The sequence below is a fragment of the Saccoglossus kowalevskii genome, chromosome 1 (assembly GCF_978046115.1).
Source record: "Saccoglossus kowalevskii chromosome 1, keSacKowa6.1, whole genome shotgun sequence".
NCBI lineage: Eukaryota > Metazoa > Hemichordata > Enteropneusta > Harrimaniidae > Saccoglossus > Saccoglossus kowalevskii.
The window spans coordinates 25,066,843-25,092,763 of record NC_140641.1 but is presented as its reverse complement, the minus strand read 5'-3'; the positions used below and the strand labels follow the sequence as shown (position 1 = coordinate 25,092,763).

Genomic DNA, 25,921 nt, shown 5'->3' with positions numbered 1-25,921 from the left:
GGATGTCGATGCAACAGATCAAGACACTGTCGGATATATCACTTACTCTTTAGAACCAAGTGTGGAATACATCCAGGAGTTATTTATTATCAATGAGACTAGTGGAGTTATCTTAACACAATCAGAATTTGAGATGGGAGATATTAATTCTGACCATCAAGTAAGCATATACACTTCCTCGCCAATCAATCAATAAATAAATAAATCAACCACCCACACAGTCACCGAGCTCACTCACTCACTCACTCACTTACTTACTCACTCACTCAATCATTCCAAATTCTCGGGCTTCGAATGTCGGGAACGAACAGGACGACCTGATATTAAGAATAAAGATTTATATATACCAACATTCGTTACTGTACTGACATGGACGCAAGTCTCGTGCCAAGCATGTATCTTATATTTCAAATATTTTCTGTCATCACTCCACATATAATTGCCCACACAGATCAACGTTATGGCACATGATGGTATCCATAGTGATTATGGACATATATTAGTGGAGGTGTATTACAACGATTCCAATACGCATGCTCCCCGGTTCAGCGAAGGTCAGTAAACAGGAGACTGTATACTTGTATATATAAGCTGATATAAGTGCTTATTGAAATAAGGTCAATACCTTTAATCACACTTGGACATTTTTATATGAATGATCAACATATTCATATTATTTTCCCAGCAACGATCACTCTTTCTAGCTTGGTGATTTGTTTATTCGTTTTCGCCCAATAATCAGTTATTTCAATTTTGTTACAAACCGAGGAAATCATTACTGTTAACATTTCTCGTTACCAGTCACCGGTAGCATAGGGGTCGTCGCATCAGTGCTGTGATCGGTAGACCCAAGTCCAACTCCTACATTAGGCTGAACACCATAAAGTGTCGACCCCTGCCCTGGGTGAGTGTGCCACAGACTCAATGAGAAAGCCGAAATTCATTCACTAACGTGTTCGCAGGTGTTTGTGTTCGACCGAGCCTGGTTGACGCCAGGATAGCGTAAAGAGAGATGGCTACACAGCCCTGTAATTTTGTCCTAAACAAGAAGTTCGGCTTCTGTGGCAAAACAGTCATCGCTAGCACATACAACAAAGCTAGGTGAGACAACAGTGACATTCAATGTCCGGAACTGTCACCTGGCACAAAACATTCAAAATAAAACAAATGTATCGTTGCTCCGTCTTTCATACCCTTTTTTGAACACCCTCATTGCCGCCACAGAGAAGCACAGTTTTTGTAAAGGCTATTTCGATGTTGTCATGTTTACCATGCTTAGTCTTGAGCTCATTTTATGAAATAACTTTACATTCTTTTTGTTTTGTGAATAGTTTTACTCCTTTTGGTCTCAACTTATATCATGATTGTTAGACACCGCTGAGTAGTCTGGCGCCAGTCGGGACGATTTTTTTAAAACATTTGCGTAATTGATAATTGAAAAAAACTAAATATTTTCTCCGCTCACCGCGAAATCACCCAAATGATCAGCCATAAAATTACCATTGGGAAATTTCGTGGCGAGTGGGGATATTTCGCGGAAGTATATCTCTAATTTACTTATAGCAGGGAAAATGTAATCACTGCGACTGTAGCCAGCCTAACAGCTAGCCAACATACTAATTTACCAAGTCCCCTGTTAAAACCGTTACTAACGTGGACGTTATTGTTACAAGTGTGGTATGAACTTGACTGTGTATGGATTTCGCAGTAGCAAACCGATAAATACATGGACACTGTAAAATATGTTTCATCCATAGATTATCAAACATGTTCCCATAATGCTCTATGACGAAATTTGCATACACGCATCTCACTATATTATAATTACAATTGTATCAATCAGATCTTTACTCGACGACAGTCTATGAAAATATAAGCATCGGGACGAATCTAACTCTAAACATTACAGCATACGACGTAGATGGCGTATCATACTCACTCCGTTACTTGGGAAATGAAAGGGTAAAATAATCAATTAATTAATATTCTTAAATAATTCTACAACGGTTTTAAGTTGTGTTGAAGACAGAATCAACCATCAACAATCGTGCTTCCCATGATTCCTTCGCAGGGTATATACGTAATAGATGACGTCACTGCTATTATCAGCACCGTACATTTATTAGATCCATACAACATGACGCAACAATACAATCTAACAGTGGTTGCCACAGACCATGGGGTCAAACCAAAGACAAGGTAATTCAGGAGACATTTAATTTCGTCTGTTAAAATTCATTATTCATTCGTCGGGAATTATGAGTGGTTCACAAATAATACGTTTTGTGCGTGTATTGTCTGCATACAGTGAGGCGTCGGTAGAAATTTACGTTTTACCAGTTGAAGAAGAACAACAAAAAGAGACATGCGGAGAGAATTCAGGTATTTAGTAATGTTTGTTAAACTTCTAGAAGAAAGTTTTATTATTTGATGACCTGCTAATTCGCGTCATACACCAATACACACATTTTGTGTCGTTTTCCAGTAAAAAAACAAACACAGTATAAATATAAGCATCATTTATTTATTTATTTATTTATTTATTTATTTATTTATTTATTTATTTATTTATTTATTTATTTATTTATTTATTTATTTATTTATTTAGATCAGCAGGCAATAGTGATTATTATGGCAGGACTGGTAGTAATCCTAATAATTATATTGATTTCTCTGGTCGTGCTTATTGTTAGGCGGTTTGTATATTATTTTCTCGACACATTTTCCATTCAAACTTCGACTACTTTATATATAAATTTATAACTATAATATGTGCCCACTAACGTGATCCCCGTTTAATGTTAGTCTTCTACTGCCTCCTAAAACAGTCATGTTTTATTGTTTCATTTACTCATTTGTAGATCCAAGAAACAGAATAACAACGTAAGTAGTAAGTGTGTTTACAACCTGTGCGATATGTGCGATTGAAGTAGACCACTCAATTCAACAAAACCTTGCGAAATACAAGATCATATGTCCGTAATTGTATAATGCACGATCTACATTATTTGGCCCGCAGTGCAGTTTGACCTCCGTGAGCAACACCAATAAATGCAATACGTCATTAGTTTCTCATTACGAAATACTGCAATTACTTATGATCATTTAATCATCTTCTTTGTCCCACCAAGTGTCGTCTCAAATCTAGGATACAATAGGACACATCAGAGTATGGAAGAATACAATAGAATGTAGTATTAGTAATGTTTAATTGCACAACGTCTTAATATTTAAGCCTGGAAGTGGACGTATAGTATAATCGTAAATGTTTGGGTTCAAAATAGTGTTTACTGCGATGGCAGCAATATTAGCATAATATGCGGTCTATATTAAAATAAAATAAACCGTTTTTGTACGACCCACCCCGATCTCTATCACATAAATATGTGATTAGAATGCATTGATACATTATGTTTTTATATTTTTATAGAGAGTTCCTGATTTACCGGTACCTAATCTTCCACCTCGGAAAAAAGATCAAACTAGAGAAAGTGTTTACACTAAGGCAACACCAAGTCGAGTCAATAGTGAATACCAGCGACCCGACAATATTGAAGAGTAAATATCTCCAGTTGTGACTTTATTTGTTATAGTTAATATAGTTTGGTTGTCTATAGTATAATGATCAGTTTCTGAGACACGTTTCATTTGGGTACACTGCCAACATAATATACATTTCACTCACACAGTAACCAGCGTGATTTGATTGACTATTGTGACTTGGGTCCTGATGACAATATTGTAAACCAAGATTACATTGAGATGAAAGGGAATTCTGCTATTAGAGGTACTCACTAGTATATATCAATGTACATGTCGTTCTTGACGTTCATGCAATGTGTTCACATTGTATAATAATTTGAATATTAAATATCGTGAACAAAATTAAATTATAATTTGTAGTATTGTATTGAAATTGTGGTTCAGTCGATTGGTTGTTTATGTCTAACTTCGCGTTCTTGCCAGTCGTTTATTTATTTATTTATTTATTTATTTATTTATTTATTTATTTATTTATTTATTTATTTATTTATTTATTTATTTATTTATTTATTTATTTATTTATTTATTTGTTCGTTTGTTTATTTGTTTATTTATTTGTTAGATGGTCATGAAGATGATGATGCCGGCGATGGTTATATTGTTCCTTCAACAGAGCTTAATCTGGCACATAACTACCTTGATATTAAACACATTAACCCTGATGTAAATCAACGCAGTAAGTCTCAATAATATCAATAAAAAAACATTGAACATAGGGCCATATACTTTTCAAAGTTACCATAAATTTCGAGGGATGATAAATGACGTGTTTTGTTACAGGGTATATGGATCAGGGAAGATATAATGAAGGGGCAATGCTAGCAGATGAGAACGATGGCGACAGTCACAATGAATCATCTTTAACCAGCATTCACGGGGCAGCATCAACAAGCAACTTGGAATCTCATCGTAGAATGCCAAGCTGGGTTGAAGGGTACGACAAAGTTGACGAATTGTGATCTGCGTACGTTGAAATTAACTTGAAATAATGTGCAAACTCGTTCAATGTATTGAACAAGCAGGAAGTGTAAACATACATTGTTTTAATTTGTTTATTTTCACTGTCATACGAGATGAATGATTAAGTGGTTTTATCCACCTAACAATGTCAGGTATCGATATCCATGGTAATGTTTGAGTCATAGAAATAACACATCTCAAGAAATGAAGATGAATATTATTTATTGTTACTTGTAAAATAATGTTTTACCTTTGATTTTCTTTAGTGGAAATTGTTTCGAAATTGTTCATTTTGCATTGATAAGTTGTACTCACATCCTTCACTGTATGATACTATATATTGTAATTTTTCTATACGAGACATGGTTCTGAATTTGATTTGTAACGTGTATGTTTGATTACGGAATTCGCAATGCAATATATAGAGAAATTGTATTACCCAATTCATACGAATTCGATAGCGAATAATAATATCAATCAGACCAACGTGGAAGGAGGACAAGTGTAATGTACTACCATACTAAATCACATCTAAACATTTGTCATGTTAAATAGAAAACTAGAGAAATTATTTATTATCATATTATACATACAATATTTACATCACATATTAATATTAATATTAATAACATAGAACTCCTGGATAGTTCTTACTATTATTGTGCTTGTTTTTTTATTTACACACATGAAAGACATACAAAAAACAGGAAGTCGATGGTGTAATTTTATATTTATAAGTTCGTTTTTTACTACCACAAACCAAAAGATTGGTAATGTAAACAAATAAATAATATATTGTGTACCACCTTGAAACCATTTATGCAACAGGTCAGCTTACAATAAACTCATTTTTGTTGTTGTTGTTATAATTATTACATACACATGTGTTCACTATCGCAAATTGAACATTGTATTAGTCTGTTCAGTAGTTATTTTGTCTCCCAAACTAACATTTAAATAGACTTTAAGTTAGAGATGCAGTTTACCTGACAGGTACTTTAATTAGTTAATTGGGAAACCAAGATGACCTCCCTTGTCCACAAAACTATATGTTTTCGGAAAGCTTATTGTATAAATTTTAAAATTTTGTTAGTATTTTTTTTATGGACACTGTAGTTTGAAATATGCACACAAATGTGCTTTTTTGGTCAAAAGTGATTTAAAAAAATTAGCTCCTAAACCATGCTTCTGTTTCCTGTCAAAATTGGTTTATGGGTACATCTGTTTACCATGAAGAAAGTGCCGTCTTGAAAACTGTCTAGTAGTTGTCAATTTTGCAGGGCAGCAGACCAAATTTAACTACTTCAAGTTTATGCATACATTAACACCCAGGCTAGTTGTCTGTACGATTGTTGTAACACTGTTCAACCAAAAACAATGCCCGACGGCATTTTGAAGATAAACACATTGTCAATCATTTGTTAAAAAATTCAAAACAAAAGGTCAAAGCGTCTAGGAGCTATTTTTTTTTAAATTTCTGGGATGTGCACCAAAAAGAAGCTGAGATAATTGCTAATTTGCATAACAATTCACTCAGTAAAAAGTTTGCTAATGCTCATAATAAAAATGTCTGTAACAGTTCCAAATTTATATGTATTTTAGTTTTGTTAAAATATTATGCATAATATGGAGATCCCGTCATTTCTTTTTTCACCATGTTTCTTTTTTATTATTTATGTACAGCCTTGCTAAATCTTGCTAAACATTCAAAGGAGAGAATGTTTGCACCTGTTATCTATATTTTAAAATCGTATTTTGAGTTTGTTCCACTATTCACAATTCTACACAATTATAAAAGTCTATAGCCAAGACTGTTTAGATAATAAAAAGCTAAAAAAATCACTCCTAAGTGCCCACAAACCTGTATCTCTATCTTAAGAACATCAAAGTCAAAGGTTGTGAGAATTACATGGCGAATTTCTGAAACAACCAGGATTAATTGAATATAATACAATTTCAAGTTATTTATTATGTCGAATTATATTGAATAATTATATTCAAATAAAAGAGAATGTCAATTACATTGTGAGTAACATAGGAGGACTATTTGTCACCAAATATCACAGCAATGTACCTTAGTAACCGTATCCTTCGTCTTCTCTGCAGTCAATATATCGAAAATTCACGTTGAGTGCGGAATAAATCAAATCTTTAAACTACAAATGTTGTGTTAATGGTAAGAGCTCACACACATCGAATCACACACCAGCTCCCAAACAAACGATATTCCTAAACCAGGGGGATTGGCACGAGAGGGCACCGTCCGGTCTGGGTGAAACGTTTCGAAGCAACAACGTTCTTTTTACAAACAGATTAAATAATTTCAGTGATTGCTTTACGGAATAATTCTCAACAAAACTTAGAAATATCACATGAAAAAATGCAGACTCTAAAATTATGTCCATTGCCAAACCAATCAACCGACAACCAGTTTGACGCCATATTTTTTTGCTGGAGTTCTACGCGTGATTTTATTGCCCTAAAAAAATTCCTATTTCAAACTGCGCATGCACACACAGTGGTTTCTCGAAATGCATATTAATTAGGTAACTTGTCACTGACAATTTTAAGCAATTTTGAGCAATAGTACAATAACTGTGCCTCTGCATTCTCCATGAATTTTGTAATATGCTATAATCAGGGTAAAGGAAAACATGTGGTTAATTTCAACAGTTTACCGGAGTCTGGTCAAAAACGTGTATCAAAAAACACCTTTACATCAATTTTTCGATTATTTGTTCAGCTCGTAACAATAGAATAAGTCAATTTAGAAGTATGCTATTGGAAAGCATTTTAGCACAATTTTACTGAAAAGACGAGTTTTTCATTGTCATGAATAATATTCATGCAAATGAGACAATTATTTCGACCAATCGTGTCATGCAACTCCCCCCCTGACCTAAACTACAACGTCCATATCTATTCAATACACGAACATTGCCAATATGTCCAATAACTGTGGTTGGATCTCACTCCCACGGAGTCACCTGTTCAAGAAAATAGAAAACAATTAGAAATGTTTGATGGACAATAATGACTACCTTAGTATGTATAAAACCACCCCTCCTAAAAGATCAAAACTCAATTAAATAATTAAACTAGAAAGTCAATCGTACCTCGCCAGTGTTCTTCGATACTGCTCATATTGGAGTCTGAATGACTAGCGATTTTTCTGACGTTATGTCTTTGTACTAAGAGAAACATACAAACACCATTAAGACAATTAGCTTTTAGGACTAACACGTAAAGTAAACTGTATACTGGCCTTATATGGTCCTTCTCATTAAATATAATATAGTCTGTTCAGAACACTAGTGTCAAGGGCGGATGACGGACGGAAGTGACGGAACACTGTTGTTTAGAACTAGAAGGCATTAACTATTTATACATGTATTCAATGCGAGATTCAAGGATACATATTGTATTCGACTCACCTAGCTGGGTGCCCTCGTATTCTTTTATTTCAACACAATGACTTTGTTGAACAATTACATTTCTAGGAAAAAACAGATCTGATGATGATTTATAGATCATCGTCGCACTCAATATATAACATATATTTGTTATTAAAAAATAAATTATTAACAAATAAATGAAGAAACAAACACATCCGTGTGATACAATGATTGTAATACCTGTCTTGGCATATGTAAAGACTGGGATATTCTTTGCTGCTGATGACCGGGGTTTCCCTGGTATCTTTGGTGTTATTCGTAACTAAAAACAATAATAATATATACTTTGTTATTAAAGAATAAATAAAGTTTCGCCAGATAGACACTATACAGTCCTAATGTGAACCGGATGTTAATATTATATATTTATCTAAGTCCACAGCAGTTAGCTGCACATAATTTAACGACGTCAGAGCGAAAACAATGTCTTTTGTATTAACTTGCATACTGATTACTTTATACTTGTTTACAGGAGTACCATAGTACCCGACTGTCTCAATATATATTTATTTTATTCACAACGAAGTTTAGTGAGGACAAATCTCAGCATAGAATTTTTCTAAAATCCACGTGTTAATGGAAAAATTTAGCTGATCGGTTCCTACCTGTTCCATACTGAAATTCGAACTGTTGAAGTGGTAGTGAATGGGAGTCGCCAGTTAAATCTTTGAATGTCGTCTGTAGGGCGCCGACAAAGTAAGCGTTGTTGTTAGTATCATGGATGGATAGATTGAATAGTAGCTCTATCGAATGCGAAAGGCGAATGTCACCAATCTGTAGCATAGGAATATGAACGGTACATTAATAATAATGTATTAAACAAAATTAACAAACGTTTTATAATCTAAGATAATAAACGAAATATAAAGTCGGTCTTGTGATACCTCAAAATATTTAGACTTGTTTGCGCTGCTGAGATGTTGTCCTGAACCTATACCGTAAAATGGGTGTTATGATTCAGTAAAAACGAATTATATTGAAATAATCTAACTTGAAGATACTGATTATCTCATACACATCACCGAGAAAGTTATAACTATACATCGTTATGACTCCACGTCAGGCACACCCATGTATACTATACAGTTCGATGAAGCTTGTCTCGGTTCACAGTAAAAATAAATTCACGTACATGCATTGTTATCATCGTGCTCCGTTGTTCAACGATGGGTTCAGTTTCTAGTCCATCCCATCGTATTATTTCATCAAACGTGACAAACGGTGTAAGGATCCACGTCATCGTCACACTGTGAGCTCGTGACGGCGAACCAAATGCATGATTGATTGAGGCAGCAACAGTCAATATATCACTAGTATAACAAACAAACAAACAAACAAACAAACATTTAGACAATATTGAATCCTTCACAGCGCCATATTGGATGTGGAGAAGAGTCGCCGAATGTGCCATGACGCTGTAAGATATATATACACATTTATGTACTGTTATTGCTATATTCTTTTGCAACCGCTTTGTTATATATTGGTGTCAACAACAAAGGTGCATTTAAACAAATTTCATAATTAAGAATAGAGAAGCAGAATTTACAATATCATTCGATGATGTTCATTTGGTAGAAGCCTTCCGCACTGACTTCAATAAAAAATAACGATACTAATACACTAACACGTATATTCGGCTGTGGCCCGTTTTGAACTTTGACTTTGCAAAATATTGTTATATTAATTCGTTATTGTTTCTAGCAATTGTCTGAACATGTATATACAGAAAAGTGATAGTAAATAATACATGAATGTCGATATTATGTGAACAGTGTATGCCAAAGTACTCCTGGAATGACAGTGAATGATCACTCAAATAACATTGATATGAGAATGATGTCTATAGAATATAAAGTGAATACTTATCGATTCATAACACTGTAATGCGTACTATATATTACCGTATTTACACAGTGATTTGTACCAATGTACTGTGTTTGTGTTTGTTATCAAATTGACATATTTTGAAAAGTCGTTTATTATAAAAGCAATCTGTATCAGAGTACTGTGCTTAATCGCGATGTTTGAAGGCACGTGATTGATGCAAGATACAGTATTATGCTTCTGATTAGTGCAATTTGAACAATCCAGCAAATTAACCATAACGGCACATGTTACGGGCCAGCCGGCCGTGAGTTAGTTCTGGCTTAGTTGTTTATTATTATTTTTATTATTGGGATTCCGTTTGTGTAGTTTGACTTTTCAAATATATAATCTTTACACATACTTAATTTAAAATCATAATTGTGTCATGAATTCATGACTTAGTTTGGGTTATATGATCTAATTTGATCTTTATTGATTAATGTACATTACATACACTACGTGAGTCTTCAACACATTGTCATGTTTCTAGTTGATGATGGATAAGTGTAACTGTATCACTCACCCGGATATGACATCACTAACATTATTAACCAACCATACGTTTGTTGTTAACAAAGGTAGACCTATATCCACCATAGTAATGATGTAGTAGCGTCCATTCCGGGTCTGCGCGGTACTTGTTTGGTCAATGTAATCTATCGTCGCTGCAACTTCAAATACAGATCCGTTAAGGATACAAGGAATATCATCCAGTAAGAACTCAACAGTGATATCCATGCTATTTGTTTCGCTACTTTTTGTACCTGAGTTTATAACTACATCTTGGAATTGCAATACAACTATCTGTGAATCGGAGTCGATGATTGGTTGCTGTGCTGTTTCTTGGTCTATCAAGACGTTGTCCCCGGTCATTATAAACACATTGGTTATCCTGAAAGCGGGACAGCTTTTGTTTGTTGGTAAATAAAACGTAATAGACGGTGAAAACGAACCTATCGGAAAATGCAACGAAAACGTTACATTGATCAACTCCCCAGTCCATAAAGATACATACTCATCGTTTTGGCTGGTGGAGATATCCAGCCATATGGTGTCTGCATCGGAAGTCGTAGTTTGCGCAGATAATGATGGTGTTTGGTCCATGACGACAGAATCTGTTGTTTCCAAATGTGCATTTATTGTTGATGAACTACTGACTGTTGACGTGAGGGTTGTGAGCAATGTTGATTGACTGGTAGTTCCCGATGTCTTTACACTTGTTGTAAATATTGTGGTATCAATTCCTGAATAGGTACTTTGTTTCGGCTTTGTTGTGTGGTCGGACGTGGCTAAAGTTGTCAGTATCGTAGTCAGCACTTCCGAACTAGACACTGGATCAACTGAGGTTACATATCGAGTAGATAATTCCATAGTTGACATTATTGTAGAAAATTTCGGGGTGGTAGTCGTAGTCTGTCGTAATGGCGAAAGTGTTGTTTGCTCCATGGCGACAGGACTTGTTACTGTTGAGAGAGACAAAAAACAACACTGCGATAAAGACTTTCAGTTTTCGACATTGTGAAATTCTTTCGTTTTTATGCAGATAAATACAGTAAATGAGTTGTTGAACACACTACATAGTTTGTAATTTCAATCAGTTTCTTTCAGTCAAAATTCAAGACAAATAAAAGGCAAAAATGTAGAGAATATAGCAAATTATCTTTTTATCTTTCGTTATGAATTATTCTTAATATAAATTTCTGAATTATCTTGTCAAAATCAGCTTTTACAAGTTTTATTCTCCTAAAAAAACGTAGTGTTAAACGTTTTTGAGGATCGGTTCAAATAGAGACTCTGAATAGAACTGGTTCTGTACCCAATTCACGTGGCCAATATTCTTTAAAAACACCACTGTGCTTCGTTCCCCCAATTTGTTGCCGTTTTGAACAATTTTAACCACCCTTGCTTAAAAACCTGAAGCCGCAGAAATAAAAATGCTTAAAAGATTGTCTGGAAGGTTTGTCCGAGTTCAACAATATAAACTTCTAACAAGGTATCGCGTGGAGCTAGTTTACAACGTTCGAAATAATGTTGACAATGACACTTTTCTATCATTACTAGCAGCGCAAGATGTCATCTCTACGTAAAACAAAAATTACGTTTCATTGAAAGTTAACTTTGGTTGAAATCTCAACACCGTACACGTATCACGTTTTTGTGAAAAAAAAATTCAGACGTACCTTACCGTTACAGACCTTACAGACGTACCTTACCATATGCTAGAATGTGAAATATGACATGTGAAGAACGCACTCGACGATTCACTCGATATCTTACAGGCGTTGGATATGGTCTATTCTTTAACGTGCTATCTGATATCACCAACGTGAACCACAGAGCAATGGATTACTTACCTTCTTGCTTCTTACATATGATTCCACACCCGTCTGTTTCACTACACTCACGTATAAACCATTGATTATTCTCGCTATGTATAGCAACGCAATCATCAGAATCACTGTTTTGTCCTCCTGCACCATTATTCCATCTGGCATAATCAAGATTAAGCACATAACCGTGGATTGTTGTCCATTCATCTTCATTTGCCTGGTCCGATATTCCGGTCCACACATCTTTTGCCGATCCCTTACTTTGAAAAGAGACAAAAATCACACGTTTTTACAAATATGACATCTCCTGAATAAAATACACTAAAGACTAGGGACTGAAATAGGGAAAGATCAAGTCACAACGAATGTTCAATATTTGATCTTGTATACAACATAATTATTTTGGCAGGTCATATGTACATATGATTCAAATAAATTGAGCATACGTACCATTTATTCTTATCAAAGACAGTATCTTCAATATGCTTTCTCTCATTTTCATCTAGAATATCAACTAAATTACCAAGGTCATTATCGAGGCAGTAATGTTCACCTTCATTCCACGAATATGAACCCATGACCATTGTATAGCAATATCCATCATAAGCATTTTCACACAGACCTTAGGAAGTAAAGGTGAAGACGATTACATGAATGATACATTCATAAATGGGCGTGTATGAGCAGTACTAAGCAATATAAAGCACAACACAAATATTTTATCATACGTATTAAGTATTATACAAGTAAATCCCGTAAATTACCCACGGCTAGGTTATTTGTAATGTTTTCTTTTCAGCAATATTTTTGTATTGGGGATATCGTTCAATAATAGTCGGATCTAGCCCTACATGCATACGACTAGACGATCATGCCAGCTTAGTTGTTAGAAAATTTGTCTCATAGGTGTGGTATTGACTATATTGTTTCTGAATAACGGGGCTACATGCAACCGCACGTTAACAATTAACGTTAAACTGTTAATTGGGATTTGAGAGTGGTAAAATTCAATTAAAATGTGTAAATATTAATGCTTTGCGTTCAAAAGTTATGTTAATGAACAATGAACACATAATAATGCCATCTGATGCAATGCAATTTACATGTTGTTATTATTACCATTATTACAATATTTTTATAACCCGCATAATAATTGCAAACCAATCACGGTACCAGATACAACCATACTGACATGAACGTACATTAACAAATACTAGCGCTCGAATCAATACCCTTTCCAGGGGGATTGGCACGAGAAGGCGCCGTCCAATCTGGATGGAACCTTTCGAAGTCGGTCGTCCACAGGCCGTCGTTAAAGCAACAACGTTATTGCGTTTAAAATTGCGAATGCACACACAGTAATTTCTCGAAATGTATACTAATTAAGTAACTTGTCACTAGTAAAATTTTGAGCAATAGTAATAACGTGTCTCTGCATTCTCCATGACTAACAGTTTGCTGGACTCTGGCTTAGAATCAGTCAATTTAGAGCCACCATGTTGGAAGCATTTTTGCACAGAGTTTCTGAAAAGACACATTTTTGCTACTTATCAATATTAATTTATGCAAATGAGACGTATACGTCGTATCATTCACCTTCCCCGGCCCTTTCTAAGTCAGTCATTTAAAAATTAGTAAAAACAACCGTGTAGTACCCTGAAGACAAAACAATTCAAATGACAATTACACCACAGTAATCAGTCAAATCAGTAAGAGAAAATGTATATGGTCCCGTGGTAACTGGAAGTGACGTCAGAAAGTGAGCGCATCCTGCTTAACATATAGCACCCACCATATATCATAATCTGAGTCATAATCAAATGTCTATAAAATGGCATAGATGGCATATATACATTATCATGTTTAGCTGAAAGCTCATTGTATATGCTAAACAATCTAAGTGTTAAACATAGTTGTTTTGTAGCGAGAGCTCTTAGTTTAATAGGTTGAACGAGAGAAAGCAATATCACTTTACAAATCTGCATTACTGGTCTCAGCTTAGATTTATACCCCATAGGGAAGAGAAAGAGAATATTACTATGAAAGCGTGAACAATTGGTGACAGTATGATTAAAATCACCTGTTTTGTTATACAGTTTGGTGGAAAGCTGAACTTTAAAGTCAAATTGAAGACACAAACAATAATTTTTAATAAGGTTGATTCCAGGTTATTTGAAGGACATAAATTTCTTGTAGGTAGCTGGATATTATTATTTTCTCATTAATCTTCTGCCATTGTTTCACAGATTACCTCTTTATTCACTACCACTGTCAATGTTGATATTTGCATCTTTTTTTGAGTGAGTGCAATCATTTTGAATAATTAATAGGAAAGAGTGTTTTTCAACATTGAGACATTATATTCGTTTTATTGTGTCAAGTATGTAACAAGTAGACGGATACAATTGACGTGAAATTGACGCAATAATTCATAATTTGATTTCACTTGTTTATATCCAAAAGTAACTACCATTTGTGGAAGCTTGGATCTGCTACGTGTTGTATAAATAAGTAACGGGAGATTGGAGTTTTCTAATCTTGTTAGATGTAAATACATGCATAAATTCATTGAAACTGAATCTACAAAGTATGTTGTAATTGGGTCTTTATTCACGAATATTAGTGGCATGAACTTAAAATACCCCCTCGTAGAAATCCATTATCACTCGTACGTGATATTTTAGCATTTTTAGCACATCCCTCCTCAATGTCAGTGCGTTTCAATGCACCTGCCTCAGATTGACAAATTTGAGCTATCAATGAACAAATGTGTTTACGGATTGAATTGAATACTTTGGAACACATAATGTAGTGCCCAAATGAATGTACTCAATATAAAAAGAAGTGTTGTGTGTGCTAAGGACAAAACAAGGACAAACTAGTTATATAGAACATGTTGAACTGTTGTTAATTTACATTTACTACTTCCATTTGGTGACATTTAGACATCACTTAAAAAACTCTCTCATCTAGCCACCACTTCCGTTACTTGTCACTTACGTATATTTCAGCAATTAACAGATGATGCATTTATGTTAGACTTCTGGCCATTTTTTAAATAATCTGAATTGTAGATATTTGTTGCACATTATATTTCAAGAGTTGAATTTTTGTTTGCATAAGTCAATTTAATGTAGTGAACATCATCGTCCTGTCTCATTGTTACTATTCATTGGATTGTGACCTCACTTAAAAATATTACCATGAATTGTTCAATGCAATTATGTGTTCAAAGACAACAACATATGGTACAGTAAACCACACTACTGTTATATATTCTTTGTACATGCAAGAATATATAGAAGTGTTTCGTATCATTGTATAACGGAAGAAGACCGGAATGAATGTTCAATGCATTTACAGTTACAACGCATTTTACTCAACATTAGTATTCAAACTTTCCAGACGAATACGGCTGTTCTTTCTTCTATTTGTTAGCATTGCTGTTGTTTCCGTCGTAGTTTCTTGTCTTTGTAGGGTTACACTGACTTAAATAAATTTATAATTATATGCAAGTTTGGTTATACAATATTACATACAAATGCCCAAATATATGTAATATTAAAATAAGTTCTTATACCTAACGATTTGATTGCATCTAGTCATTGTAGATCCACATTTAATACACGCTATGTCAATCCGTCTTTTGGAGAACGGTTAGCATATAGTGTGGTTAGATGCGTCTCTTCCTTGCATTGGCGAGGCGTTTTACCGGATCTCATGCGTTACGTGATTATATGTTCGTAAGCTGCCCTTGCTTATTCATTTACTACTTGCTATGTAAGTTATTCAATTTATAATACAATTAAAGCACCAGAACCGACGTATAACCTGCATTCGAATATCGTGTGACCAAATAATGTATTTCACACGTTAGCTGGAAATGTTACTGCTTTGACATTTTAAAATTATTCATTATCCAATTAAAAATCTGCCCAACTCAGGTATGAATGAATATTATATTATAATAAAGGTGTAAGAAATGGGAATTTGCATTATATTTATTTAATTTCCCGTGTTCTCGTTACTGAGTAGATTCACTCGATGAATGATGTGCATCAAAACACCGTGTTTCGCAAATATATATTTTACAGTTATGTAATGAAAGTATTCATTGCTTTTTAGGAATTACAATTAACGAGTATAATAAACGGAATAAATTTATTACAGAAATATAAAATTAGTCAATATCTAACAAAGGTACGAAATTATTTTACTTAGCGTTTTGAAGTGATATAAATCCATACAAATACTTTCCCCAAATTATATTATGAATAACGCCCCTACTTACAAACAAACAATGTGTTGTGTTGTGCGTTCATCAAATAATAATAGATCTATCATGAATAACGACCCATTTTATTTATTTGACCTTGTTTCTTGCCAACACATCGATCGGTGCTCAGTTTATATATGCCTAGTCATCACAATCATTATCCGAAAATAAAAAAAAAAACTATTCGGTAATAGTACAAATCAATAAAACACTATATGCATGTTGCATTTGTAGTCAATATGGGAAATGCAAATGCACTATTATTAAATAAGCATGGAAATTTGTAGTGCTTAAACGTATCCTGAATGTCTAATAGGCTTTCAGACTGATGAAAATAGAGCCGCCACACAACGTACAATAACATTTGCTGTTGTGATTAGGAATGTTAAAGTTATAGTGTTTTCATATAATAGCTTATTTAGAGAAAAGAGTATACGGCCGTAAAGAGTGCACGTACTGGCTAAAATACAACAGCATTAATTTAATGTCATATTATAAGGAAACCGAAACTATACAAAGACAAACAGTAATTGCAGATATTGGTAAGACACAGTAATACCATTTCAATCTGAAGGGCACTTTACATTCTTCGGTTCTGCCATTGTGAGTGTGTTTAAATTGTTCACTACAAACATTCACATAAATATCGCACTCAATCAATGGTAGGTAAAACTAACTTGTTATCGTAATTAGCAGTGCCTATTACCAACATATACACAAACAATCAGAATTCAATACTGGAAAATTGAAAACTCAATAACACTTGAAATTCCCGACAGGTGTGTGTATGCGTGGTGGAGTGAGAGCTTTTGGTGATGAGAACATTGTTACAACTACAGTTGGACGAATATATCATCTGTATCACAATCCCCATATTCGCCCTCTAGATAGTTACGCCACGTTGATGATATAAACTGTGTGTGGACTGATATGTATTACACTCGGTCTCGGGTTTCGTTAGTTTCCCCAAGTTTGGTACATGAGATTCATGGAAAAAGTCATGATATTAAATTATTAATCCTTTCGCTACCAATATTTTCTCACATTATATTCACAGAGTGTATATATACGCCATTATAAATATGTACGCAATACATTTTGTGCGATGTCCGTGTCGCGATGTAAACAACATTTGTTCCAAGGACGCATGTTTATAGCGGCAAATCAAGCCAGTGACGTTATGGCAGTGGTTAGTCTGGCTTTTTGTCATATACCGCCATGAAATAATTATTCATATCACAGACGAGCCTGTTTGACCTTATTTGAACATACATATTATTTTTCATATATCTAAAGCAGCGCTATATTGACTTGACGCTATACGTCGGCGTCATCTCAACACCGATCAGATCCATGTCGCGCAAAGAGTTTCGAAATCAGTCGACAGTCTGCAAGTATTTTACGAACGTTCTATTTCAAGCTAGTCGAAACCTGAAATTATGCATATTTTTTGCGAACTTCAAACACAAACTTTATTTTATTAGTTTTAATATGTGTTATTTTTTTGGTTTCAAATATTTATGTATGTATAAATCATTTACATAACAGTATTTCACTGAAATATGTTATTAAAAAAATAACACGAGTCGTGGGGAAAATTATGTATAATTACTAGCGTAAAAAGGCGGCAGAGTTAATCTAATAATTGCAAAGCAATCTCCATTCCATAGGTCTTTGTGCTTCAGGCAATAGTCCTTCTGCTACAGGTATCCTTCAATTTTGTGGTCAATAACCTCACTGCGCACGGCCGTTTATATTCGTAGTAGTTCGAGGTCTGTGCGGAGACAGTCTGTCCTGTGGCGAAACAAAGGTGGCACTCACTCCAAACCCGTTCCTGCCAGTTGCCGATACATTGCATTGCATCGGGAGCTGACATTCGTTTTCACCCATGACAGTGCGACATTTTGCTGTTTTGTTGTTAGGCTTGCCTTCATAAAACATCGATCATATTAGCAATAACTACATTTACATGAAGATACGATATTTAGGGTTGAAATATAATGACATTCACGATTACGCCTTCTGTCGGGGCTTTTGGTTCGAAAGAGTTGCTATAGCAGCGACCGAATGTCAGAACGCTCACACGTATATTGTTAATGTCGTTGTGTCAAACACGAAACTATAAACCCGCACAGTGAACGTTTGAATAAATTATAGAAATAAGATTAATAAGCGATATAATTGAAAAACCGGTAGATCAAATACAATTGTTTTTTAATTGACCATATCATATGATAAGACCTTTATGGACTGGTCGTACGCCTAATGCTCCTCGAAAGCCCTAGCACTTCCGCCATACGACATCCGACAAAAAGAGCCGTGTTGGGTTTATGTAGATTAGTTGGCGTTATCAAGCATAAGGCGTTTATCTATGGCGCATGTTTCGATTCATAATAGTGTATGTTGTATTGTATTTAATAGTACATTATATATACTTAGTATTATTAATTATTCAGGATATAGATTTCCTGCCACACATCTTGCAGTTTAATTGTTCCTGTAAAACATAATTTTCAAGTTCGTCCCTTGATAATATTTATAAAAATCCGGGAAATAGTGTTCCATGATCACGCCCATGGGGTCAATGTCATGAATGACTTTGATTTCGTTGTTCACGTGGTTTTACTAAAATCATATCATTTGTTGGGAGACGGCATTCCAGTTTTAAATAATCAGTAACAATCCTGAAAAGTTTCCGTTGAAATATATAGCGTGAGAACGAGACTTTTTAAATTGTGGCATTTACAATATAAATATTTGCTAAGTAGGAGGTGGAGGAAGGATAATGTATATATATACATTAATGTATTTGGATAAATCGTTAAGTGCATTACCTAGATTCATTTCGAATAAGGTTCTACTCTACTAGACGTCTGTCTATTCTCTTACAACATAAAAGCAGTAATCGTAATTAAATTTGCATATTAGGATTTGAATTATGCAGTAGACTGCGTGGCATATAACAAGACGTTTTCATCCAGGGTCATCTTTATTTCAGTAAAATTGTCTTTCAATGACTGGATTCACTTGTTGTGAATAAGGATGTAGTAGAGGTTTTCAGTAAGTAAAATTCACACTAATCATTTTCATAGAGGAATTGATTTAAACCATATCAAACTATATATTTTATACACAAAATAAAAATCGATGTTACGTTAGAAGCAAACTTCCTGTGGTCACGTGTCAGCTAAGTAAATTGCTCTGTATTGCACATTCAAATGAGTACTGTAAAGAAATAAAATTGAATACTCCATTTTTTTCCCTGACAAATCTAGAATAAAACATAAAAATCATAACGATCAAAGCGATTTTGCTTAACCTTTCTGAAATGTTGGCAGAATAAATAGTTATACCTACGAATTAGGTATTAGGTCATTAGGTATAAACAATTTATTTTGATTAATAACATGTTTTAAAAAAACTGTATCTTAGATTGTCAGTAAGTTAGTAAGTATGAAAAACGAATATATCAGAATCTTAGATATCAAACAATGGTATCACATATCGTTCTGTGAACAATGGAACTTAAAAATACATGAAATGTAGTATTACTTACAAATTACATGTGATAACTGAGGGGTCTCGTTTCACGTCGCCGGTTTGACAGCAGAGCAGAGCAATGCAAGGTAAACGACCCGTATACACATTATTTACATGTACAACCATTCCAACTGCTATTGAATGTAGTGGCGACCACTATTTTTAGAAATCGAATTCGCGGCAGATACAATACGGATTGACAATGCTCCTTCCCAAAGGATCGCCCATCTACTAATTTAAAATAGTACTTTCGTGACATCATAATTACGAAGATTGATGTCAGCAAATGGTAGTGTAGCTCGTCAACTGGAATAAAGCAAATCTCTCATAAAAATTATTTATATTGACGTCAACTTAGATGCATCCTCGTTTCACGCGAACGTGCGTTTTTTGCCATCGTGATTTCAAGGCTTGCTCTTAAACCGCATCCGATATGACGACCGATTGTATACAAATCAAATAACGAGAATAGATGGCTAAACAACCGTTTTACGGTGAAATAAAAATGCAAACGGCAAGTGGCAGTGATGCAATTATATTGGATAGTTCGATGAAATGGTTAAGCGTCAGTTTTTATAACAATGAGACTTACATGAATAATGATGCTGGCAACACGAAAGACGGGATATTTATTTATTTAACAGTTAATTGATCTATCAATAAAAGAAGACAAATCGTGAACAAAGGAATTTATACATTCTCGTAGTCTCGTGCGTTACATCTGTGTATAGTTTGCAATAAATTATAGTGTGAACATACACTGAATGATGCGTGTGTTTGATTTGTTTATATAAATTTCACCCAATTATTTTGTCCATTGACGGATTGATCCAAGCGCTTCAGTTTTTTTTGAATATATTATCCCAAATGCCGGGAGTCATCTGTTCATAATGACTGTTTACTTTTGAATAAACGAATGCAATAAACCACGAGTAGTTCAATTTCCTCATCACTTCAATGTCCATATCGACCAAGTAAACATTGTAGAGAGTTAGGTACATACGTTCAGCAGACAACAATGAAGGAATTTGTTGCGGGGTTAGGATAAACAATACTATTTTTTTCTGATGCTACTTACACATTGAGTAAAACAATATTGAAATATACATAAAACATGCTACTTATATGTATTGCATTTTTACTGGATTGCGAGAGCCCATACTCACTGATTATGTATATTTATATAATAGAAAACCCAAGTGATTTAATTATATTTATATAAGTCACATTAGGTAATGTTGATTTCGGTTTCCTACTTTCTTTGAAAATTAATTCCACTCATGTTCGTCCAAATTCTTTATGCGAAATTGAACGAAAATGCGATTTTCAAGATCTTACTCATTACTGTTAATTTCTCGTTTTAGTTTATTTGAATGAACGACAGTAATTGTGTTTATTCACAGGGCACTGTAGCAACGTCCTTGTACGTTTCTCACATCAGACTAATTTAAAGTGAAATACGATCGTTGAATGATGATGCGATTGTTGTAACGTATCCACGCATATCTGCATGTATTCATAGTGCAACTGATACCGTGTAAAAATTACATTTCCGAGAAATGCATTACAATCAAACCGTGGCAATCAAGAAACATTATACAATTAGTAAGTGTATTTCATGTTTTATTGAATAACCCTTTTACGTCATTGGGTGATGACAGACCCCACACTTCCGTTTCACTGAGAATTCAATCACTGCATTAAACATTTTTTTAAATACAAATCAGACAGCTGTAACTTAATAGAATAAATGGCATTTAATTCCTTCGCGTTTGCAAAGCACACCTTACCCAATATGCAACTTAATACTTTTAATATCCACGCAGACTCGGTGCATAAAATATCAAGAGGACAACATATTGAAGTCAATGAACATTAATAACCACAGCGCAGTAAAATATGGAATAACACAACAATGGCCGATGAAGATTACCTGCTTTTATAAAATATCCTAACAAAGAAGCGTGAGAATGTATTTACGTAAACATCCTCATATTGGCCTGGAGTACAATACATTGCAAAATGGTTCAGTGGTATCCATATCATTCATGAATAAACGTCTACATTAATGCATCTCCAAATAACCAGTATTACGACTCCATGATTGTCCATAAAAATTACTATTGCTATACTGATGTTGTTCAAACTAAAATTCGAAGTCGCGCAATAATCGATGATGATTCCGAAATGTGGGTAAACAATATAATTTATATTTTTAAGATTGAATATCATTTTGGCCCGATCAGTCACGCTCCAACCTGTAATATCGATGTTGTTATGGAAAAATACTGATAAACGTTAATCGATAATTTTTACCAAAGAAATTAAAATTAAAAATAAAATATATAAAAATAAGTAATTTTGTTTGAATTCTACTTTATGGTAAAATTGACATTGCTTCGAAAGGTCACAGTCATTTCTCTGTGTATTCGATTGTCTTGTATTTTCGTCATGGATAAGAAATATTGTATACCACTACGGAATACTGTATACCTCTATACTGTGCATTGAATACTGTATTGAATTTAATGATAATGCAGAGGAAAAATACATCCAAAAATTAGCTTTGTTTAATTTTTAACAATGGTGCCTATTATGGTTATGATCAAGGTTGGGAGTAGAGATATTACACTAATTGTTATCAAGAATAATAGCATTAACATTACTCATGTTTGGTTCAGGTGGCAATGTAACTTGAAATATGTTCCATAAAAAAAAACAGTTTGATGACATAATCATTTGGTGTACTTAGCATTACCGTATGCGTACCACGCGAGTGATTCGAAATCTCCGAACAAAGTTTAAAGCACGAAAATAAACAGAAAGGTTGTAAAATTTTAACAAATAGCAATTTTATAATTCCTCTCTGACAATCGAAGTGTAAACAGTTATTAATTAAATGGTTTGACAATACTGGCATTACGATGTTCTTTTGTTTACTCAGCAGTCATTAAGTGATGATTAGTAAATATAACCGTGCACATGCTACAATGTTGATTCTAGTGCAAACACCTAAGTTCTCAGCCTAGACCGGGAAAGACCAATGACATCAATTATTTTACATGTGTCATGTGAAAACATTTTAAAAATTTCAAAACGCTCCCCAGAAATACCAAGTCCTATTATGAATAAATATCAAGACTGTCCTGAGCGAATTTCCATGTTCGACTATTGACAAAATGTCTATATTATGTACATGGATATCCATCTGTGAATATTGATTACGCTTCCTGTATTGTTAGATGCTTCGGTGAATACACACATGTACCAGCGAAACATATTGTATTTGGAGATTTGATCGTCTGTTTCTATAGCGTCTACATTCTCAATTTAAACGCTAATAAATTAAACACTGAATGTTCAATGTTTCCTTAATTGTACAGTGGCAGCAAACGTTTATTTTCTGTTCTTAGTACTGTACTTTAAGGCAACGTGCATTATTTTGCCAAAATGATTATGCTCCTTTTTACGTTTGTTGTCGGGAAAGGACACAGAGGAATAGCCACCACATGCGAGGGACATAATATGCAGTCGTATAATAATACAAAAACATAGAGAAGATGAAAATTTGGCTGATTCACTATATTCACTGCCGTTCTGGTATATCAACAGTACACGACTGTGGTCATCGTGCATTGATTTTTAAATATTATAATATACAACCATATAATCGATATTCTGAGAAATGAAAAAGGTGTTAAGACTGTTGTGTTCGATACAATGCTACCCCCAACATTCGATCAATAGTTCTACACAACCTTCAAAGCAACAAATTCCAACATACTTAGCTTAAACTATCAAACCATCATCACAACGTCCCAATAAATTGAAATGCCATGTATGTGTAAATAAATTAAAGCATCGACAATGTCAGCCATGTCCGATTTTTGACAACTATTGACAAACCAAATCAAAAATAAAATAATATTTAAATTATATATTTTAAAGATTGTTTGCTGGTTCTAATTGTTAAAGTTAAGAATACCTCACGGTAAGAACGTTTCATCGATATTACACGAAAAACACACAAAAAAGAACAAAAAAACAGACACGACAATTTTGTAGAAACGCAATGTATTTTTTTGAATCGATTACCTTACTGTGTTGATAACTGAGAAAAAGAAAATGTATAAAGATCCGCGTAGACTATACTTGTACTTGAAATACATAGCGACAACATAGGAACATTACTTGTCATACTGTGAAGTCTCACAACAACTCTGGTGATGTGAAATAATACAGATCAAATCATAGATGAAACATGGCTACATATTCCTGCCTTATTCAACGTTCGTTTCCCTCGCACAGTACATAATAAATATATATATTGCCCTTAATGTTTTCAAAAGTCGTAGTATTGTAATTTACAGCTACGGCTCCAAGGACATATAATACTACTAATGAACATAAACTGCACACGTGAATGTGAATGTTACTAAATGATGATTAGCCATAATAGCTATTTGTGTCCCAACTCCTTAGGCATTAGTGTGAAAAACAAAACAAATTAACGTACAATGCCCAAGTCTCATTAACAAATTTACATTTTCAGAGGCAGATCTGTTTTTACAAGTTGTCTATCATTTTGTTTGAATATACGTGATTTGACAGACTGATGAAAAACTAATGGGATCATTTAAAGTGATTAGAAGACAGTATAGTGTATTGAAGATAACGTTAGCCTACTGTTTTCTTAATTCTTATCACAGCTTAAACAATTAGTCGTGCATAATTCATCTTTGGTTTTTATTGGAAATTTGCCTTATCTGCCACCAAAATATACCAATAGATACCAATACCAATATCATTGGATAATGAATAAATCATGCTTAAAATAAAGTACTACAGAATAAATACCTTACGAAAAATTGTCTGAAGTATGAACATTACATTACGAGTCAGTGCTATACACCTTCTTGATGTCATTGTAACTGACCCATAAATTCGTAAACTGAAAGCCAATTCTTTGTTATCGCAAGGTAGTGCACTCGGTGTATTACCAGGGAAAACATGCCTTGATACGAGCAACGTACAACTAGTCATTACATAATCTAGCAGACCACTTACCAGCGGTTGGTGTATGAAATATAATCTGGATCAGGAAAACGCACAGTAAACTTGTCCCAGCCGTCATAATTCAGACACAGTGGTTGTGGCAGTCTCAATAAAACACAGGATCCAACAATAAACGTACTTGCAATGCATTCGTAGAGGTTCTTTGAAAGTCTATATTTAAATTAGTAATTGATTGAGTAAAACTACCTAGAGGGCGTGCCTTTCGGTTGCTAATTCACGTGATGTGCATACTAATGTAAAACAAACATACTGTAGTAGGAATTACAATTGATCGATTACACATAGTCGCTGCATAGAAACACCTTGTATTTTACCGCGGTTTAAGGCACGTTGATGTCATAAACATGAGTCCTTTTAGATAAAAAAAATGCAAACACATCAATAAGTATTGTACAGCATACAACATATACATGGTTTGAAAACAAATCTTACTTACACTATCTTGATGCCCAGTCAAATGATTAATTTTATTAAGTTTGTTCTCAACTTGAAATGCACAATGAGTGCGCTCGGTTATGTACAGTTAACAACTAACTTTGCTAAATGGGTCCACGTTGCTATGGGTGGCAGTGATTATTCACGAAACGCTTAAATGAGACATTTCGTTTGATTATAATATTCAAATATAATCACGTGCTAAATATAATCACTAGTTAATAGTTGCGATTTTCTGGTGTGTACGAGTATCGCGGCTTACATAAAAATGAGATATACTTACTTGAATATGGAATTTATTGTGGCAATTATATTCTGATTGTCACAATGACTTGAAACATTTAAGGTATAGACGCAGGTTCATATGCGCTAAGAGCCCTATAATTATGTTTTCAAATATCATTTCTTCATCGTCTGTGTCTGATTTAAAATGTTGT

General features: G+C 34.1%; 1 protein-coding gene across 1 annotated transcript; it reads right to left on the bottom strand.

Annotated features, from left to right (window-relative positions):
- Positions 1–7,306: 7,306 nt before the first annotated feature.
- Positions 7,307–25,166, bottom strand: LOC146750474 (uncharacterized). Its single transcript, XM_085497073.1, has 11 exons — positions 25,041–25,166; positions 12,608–12,779; positions 12,182–12,417; positions 12,036–12,046; positions 10,351–11,327; positions 9,091–9,268; positions 8,564–8,732; positions 8,139–8,220; positions 7,938–7,999; positions 7,620–7,694; positions 7,307–7,490 (listed from the first exon to the last, which is right to left on the bottom strand). The coding sequence occupies exons 1-11, from the start codon at positions 25,105–25,107 to the stop codon at positions 7,423–7,425; spliced, it is 2,097 nt and encodes a 698-aa protein (XP_085353199.1). The 5' UTR covers positions 25,108–25,166; the 3' UTR covers positions 7,307–7,422.
- Between the last annotated feature and the right edge of the window lie 755 nt (positions 25,167–25,921).

What these genes read in the sequence shown, in the direction of transcription:
- LOC146750474 (XM_085497073.1), bottom strand. Translation starts at nt 25,107, where the DNA reads ATGACGGCTGGGACAAGTTTACTGTGCGTTTTCCTGATCCAGATTATA. An exon ending in ATTTCATACACCAACCGCTG is followed by an intron (nt 12,780 to 25,040) that starts GTAAGTGGTCTG and finishes TTACTTCCTAAG; the next exon opens with GTCTGTGTGAAAATGCTTAT. An exon ending in GTTAGTGATGTCATATCCGG is followed by an intron (nt 9,269 to 10,350) that starts GTGAGTGATACA and finishes TTGTTATACTAG; the next exon opens with TGATATATTGACTGTTGCTG.